Here is a 5,529-nt window from a genome sequence, read left to right on the forward strand (position 1 = left end):
ATCGTGGTGGACAAGGCGAAAGTGCAAGTCATATAAAAATTGCCTCCATGGACAACGATTAAGGGAGTTAGAAGTTTTTTAGGCCATGCCGGTTTTTATCAGTGATTTATACAGGATTTTTCAAAAATTTCAAAACCTTTATCTTCCTTATTAATGAAAGATGCCCCGTTTAACTTTGATGCAACTTGTCTGCAGTCATTTGAACTTTTGCAAGAACGATTGGTGACTGCACCGGTGTTGACAACACCCAACTGGGACCTATCATTTGAGGTCATGTGTGATGCAAGTGACACGGCAGTGGGCGCGGTTCTTGGACAACAAGTAGACAAGGTATTTTGTACTATTTACTATGCTAGAAAAACTTTGAATGAAGCCCAATTGAATTATGCTACCACGAAAAAGAATTGCTAGCTGTAATTTTTCCTCTTCAAAAGTTTCACTCATACCTTGTTCTCTCAAAAATCACTGTGTACACTGATCACTCTGAAATAAGATATTTATTGGCTAAGAAAGATGCAAAACCAAGATTGATTAGATGGATCCTGCTCTTGCAAGAATTTGATTTAGAGATAAAAGATAAGAATGGAGTAGAAAATGTTGTGGCTGACCACTTATCTAGATTAGAGTGCATTCCTGATTGCTCACAAAATGAAACTGAAGAAATAGATGAATGGTTTCCAGACGAGAAGCTTTTTGTGATAGAAAATTCATCTTAGTATGCTAATTTTACGAATTACTTAGTCAGCGCACATTTCCACATAACTTGTCTTTTCATCAAAATAAAAATTTTCTGTCTGATGTCAAGCATTATTTTTGGAAATAACCTTTTTTGTTCAAAATTTGTACTGACTCTATGATACGAAGATGTGTGATGGAAGGATAAATGATAAGTATCCTCAGTAATTGTCATGACCTTGAGGTAGGAGGCCACGCTGGACCAATCAAGATGGCAGCTAAGGTACTTGAAGGTGGCTTTTATTGGCCTAATATTTTTAAAGATGCTCGTGCTTATGTCATTGCTTGTGATAAATGTCAGCGTACGGGTAATATCTCGAACCATCATGAAATGCCTTTGAATAACATTATTGAATATGAGATATTTGGTGTTTGGGAAATCAACTTGATGAGACAATTTCCAAATTCCTTCACAAAAAAATATATTTTGGTCGTCATCGATTATGTGTCAAAATGGGTGGAGGCGAAAGCTTGTGTAACTAATGATGCACGGGTGGTCACAAAATTTTTGAAGAAAAACATTTTTAATCGTTTTGGTACACCCAGTGAAATCATTAGTTATGGTGATACCCACTTTTGCAATAAACGTTTTGAAAAACTTTTTTAAAAAATATGGTGTCAAGCACAAAGTTTCTACTCCCTATCATCCCCAAACAAGTGGCCAAGTAGAAGTGTCCAATCGAGAAATCAAAAAAATTTTGGAAAAAACTGTGAACCCGAACAGAAAAGATTGGGCACTTCGACTTGATGATGTTTTGTGGGCTTATAGGACAGCATTTAAAACTCCTATAGGCACCTCTCCATATAGGTTGTTGTTTGGTAAGGCGTGCCATTTACCAGTTGAATAAGAACATAGAGCATATTGGGCTATTAAAGCACTAAATTTTGAATTTGCTACTGCAGGTGAGAAGAGGTTTCTGGAACTTAATCAACTAGAGGAGTTTCGAGATCAAGAATATGATATGGCAGTGTCGTACAAGGATCGAACCAAGATATTACATGACAGACGTATTCGCCATCGAGAATTCAAAGAAGGAGACGTTGTGCTCTTATTTAACTCCCGTTTGAGGTTCTTTCCCGAAAATTTGAAGTCTAGGTGGTCTGGCCCATAAAAAATACCAAGGTGTATCCATCGGGTGTTGTCGAGCTAAAATATGTTAGAAATGAATCATTCACAATCAATGCTCAGAGGTTGAAACACTATGTAGTGGATGACGTCGACCCGAATCCAATCACCACCATACTCACTGATCAAGACTAGTTTGGGGAGGAATACAGTCGAGCTATAGAATCTAAATTGAGAACTCTCTCTCTCTCTCTCTCTATCCCTTTTTCCTTTAATTTTCTCAGACTAATTTTTATTTGTTAGTTTTTATTTGAAAAAAAAAAGATACGTTGTTGAAAGTTTTGAGGAAATTTAAATTTTCTTTAGGATGGTCGATCACTGATATTAAGGGTATTAGTCCAACTATCTGAATGCATAAAATTTTTATGGAAGAGTCTTATACTCCTTATGTCGATCATCAGAGGCAATTGAATCCCGCCATGAAAGAGGTTGTTAAAAATGAGGTTTTGAAATTGTTGAATGCTGGTGCGATTTCTGCTATTTCTGATAGTAGTTGGGTTTCTCCAGTTCAAGTGGTGCCTAAGAAAGGTGGAATTACTGTGATAAAAAATGAAAATAATGAGTTAATTTTCACATGTACAGTAACTGGTTGGCGAGTATGTATAGATTATAGGAAGTTGAATAAGGCTACTCGTAAGGATCATTTTCCACTTCCTTTTATTGATCAAATGCTTGATAGACTTGCTGGCTATTGCTATTATTGTTTGTTAGATGGGTATTCAGGTTATAATCAAATTACTATAGCACCAGAAGATCAGGAAAAAACCACTTTCACGTGTCCCTACGGCACGTTTGCCTTCCTAAGGATGCCGTTTGGTCTTTATAATGCACCGGCTACTTTTCAACGGTGTATTATGGCTATTTTTCCGGATATAGTAGAGGAAATCGTGAAAGTCTTCATGGATGATTTTTTGGTATTTGGCTCTTCTTTTGATCATTGTTTGCATAATCTTTCCCTTGTGTTGCAGAGATATCAAGAAAAGAATTTGGTTCTTAACTGGGAAAAGTTTCACTTCATGGTCCAAGAAGGCATTGTCCTTGGACATAAAGTGTCGTCACATGGATTGAAGGTGGATCAAGACAAAGTTGTTGCAATTGAGAAGCTTTCACCACCAAAGAATATCAAGGGAATTTGGAGTTTCTTAGGCCATGTGGGGTTTTATCATATATTTATAAAATATTATTCTAAGATTACTAAACCCTTGTGTATTTTACTTGAGAAATATTCCACTTTTATCTTTGATGATTATGGTTTGCAGGCCTTTGAGAAGATGAAGATAGCATTGATCACAACTCCTATAATTATTGTACCGGATTGGAATGAACCTTTTGAGCTTATGTGTGATGCTAGAGATTATGTGATGGGAGCTCTTTTGGGCCAATGCAGAGATAAATTGTTTCGCGCAATTTATTATGTCAGTCTTACTATGGATGCCGCGCAGCAGAACTGTACCACCACTGAAAAGGAGATGCTTGCCGTTGTTTTTGCTTTTGATAAATTTAGACCTTATTTAATTGGCACTAAAGTAGTTGTTTACACTGACCATGCAGCGATTTGCTACTTGTTTGCCAAGAATGATGCTAAACCACTCTTGATAAGGTGGATTTTACTTCTCCAAGAGTTTGATTTTGAAGTCAAAGATAAAAATGGGAGTGAAAATCAAGTAGTAGACCATTTGTCTCGGTTGGAGTTGGAAGAAGCTATGGACAAGGATGTTATAAATAAAGTGTTTCTAGATGAACAAATTTTTCAGGTAAGTTCGCCCGTCCCATGGTTTGCTGATATCACTAACTTTTTGTCTTGTGGTGCGTTACCCCCAGATTTGAACCGCCATCAGAAGAAGAAATTCTTTCATGACATCAAGTTCTATCTATGGGATGATCCCTAAGTGTTCAAGAGATGTTTTGATCAAGTGATTAGGAGATATGCGGCGGGTCAAGAAGCATAAAAAATCCTAGAGGAATGTCATTCAGCGCCTTATGGAGGCCATTTTGGAGCAACACGGACTGCGACTAAGGTATTACAATTTAGTTTTTATTGGCCTACAGGGTAGGAAGCCGGTACTTTAGTTGCAGTTGGAAAATAGGTTGGTAAACTCCTGGGGTGAATGAACCTCATGTGCCAAAACAAAGGGATGTTTAGGTATAGTTATACCTTAGTGAAATCTTGTGATAAGTGTCAAAGGACGGGAAACATCTCTCGAAAACATGAATTGCCTCTCACAAATATTTTAAAAGTTGAAATTTTTGAAGGTTATTGATTTCATGGGGCATATTCCTCCCTCTTTTGGTTACATTTATACTATACTAGCTGTGGATTATGTTTTGAAGTGGGTGGAATAAATTGCCACCTCTACTAATGATGCTCGTGTTGTAGTCAAATTTCTCCAAAAGAACATTTTCACTAGGTTCGGCACTCCGCGAGCTATAATCAGTGATGAATGTATGTATTTTTGTAATTAAATGTTTAATACCTTGCTCACAAATTATGGTGTCAGGCATAAGGTTGCATGTGCATATCATCCGAAAACCAATGGCCAAGCTGAGATCTCTAACCATGAGATTAATTAAGCAAATCTTGGAAAGGACAGTGAAAACAAATCGAAAAGATTGGGCAACTAAGCTGCATGATGCACTTTGGGCATATCGCACCGCATTCAAGACACCCATTGGGATGTCTCCATATAGGTTGGTCTATGGAAAAGCTTGTCATTTGTCATTAGAGTTGGAGCATAAAGCATATTGGGCTGTGAAGAAATTGAACGTAGATCTCGAAGTGTCCGAGGAGTTGAGGAAATTACAATTGAATGACTTAGATGAGTTTTGCAATGAAGCATATGAGAATTCCAAGATCTATAAAGAACAAATTAAGAAGTGGCATGATAAACAAATTGTGAGACGGGAATTTGAATCAGGCCAGCAAGCTTTGTTGTTTAACTCTCGTTTGAAATTGTTTTGAGGTCAGCTAAAGTCGCGATCGTCTGGGCCATTTATAGTGGAGACTGTGTATCCGCATGGTGCAATTGAGCTGGGATGTACAAACGGACGGACTTTCAAGGTGAATGGGCAGAGATTCAAGCATTATTTTGGAAACGAAGTACAACATGATGAGGGCACACTGCTCGATGATCAAAAATAAATACTGATGAAAGTCGGGCTGATGACTATAAACCAAACGCTCCTTAGGAGGCAACCCATGCTTATTTCTTTAATTTAGTTTATTTGTGTTTTTATATTTTTCATTTATTTTTCAATGCTAGACATAAAATTTAATTTTATTTTCAAATTTTTTGGTACAGGTTCACAATCCTTAAAATAGTTAAAGCGCAACTGCTCCTCTTACAATGCGCGTCTGCGCGAAATTCTAGCAAAATTTGAAGAAATAAACGCGCGTCTGCGCTTTCACCAACGTGCATTGTTACTACCACAAATTAAGAACTCAATTTATATTGCAAAAGGAATAGAAATATTTTCCCAGAGCAAGCTCTGTAAACCCTAGAAGAAATGCTAGTATCCCCTAGTAAAGGCTAGTTACAAATTAAGAGCAATAACTGAATGAGCAAAATAACTCCTTCCTCGTGTCATTATCTATTTTCTTCTTTCTCGACTCTTCTAAGACATCTAGGTCCACCATATAGACACTTCTAAGACATCTTGGCCTATTTGGA

General features: G+C 37.2%; 1 protein-coding gene across 1 annotated transcript; it reads left to right on the forward strand.

Annotated features, from left to right (window-relative positions):
* The first annotated feature begins 4,394 nt into the window (after positions 1 to 4,394).
* On the forward strand, positions 4,395 to 4,820 carry LOC140862326 (uncharacterized). Its single transcript, XM_073265340.1, has one exon. It carries the CDS (start codon positions 4,395 to 4,397, stop codon positions 4,818 to 4,820), a length of 426 nt encoding a protein of 141 aa, XP_073121441.1.
* The last annotated feature ends 709 nt before the right edge of the window (positions 4,821 to 5,529 follow it).

Source organism: Henckelia pumila, chromosome 4 (genome assembly GCF_033568475.1).
Source record: "Henckelia pumila isolate YLH828 chromosome 4, ASM3356847v2, whole genome shotgun sequence".
Lineage (NCBI taxonomy): Eukaryota > Viridiplantae > Streptophyta > Magnoliopsida > Lamiales > Gesneriaceae > Henckelia > Henckelia pumila.

Bases quoted from the DNA above. Each gene is read 5' to 3' on its own strand.
- LOC140862326 (XM_073265340.1), top strand. From the start codon at position 4,395: ATGGCCAAGCTGAGATCTCTAACCATGAGATTAATTAAGCAAATCTTG.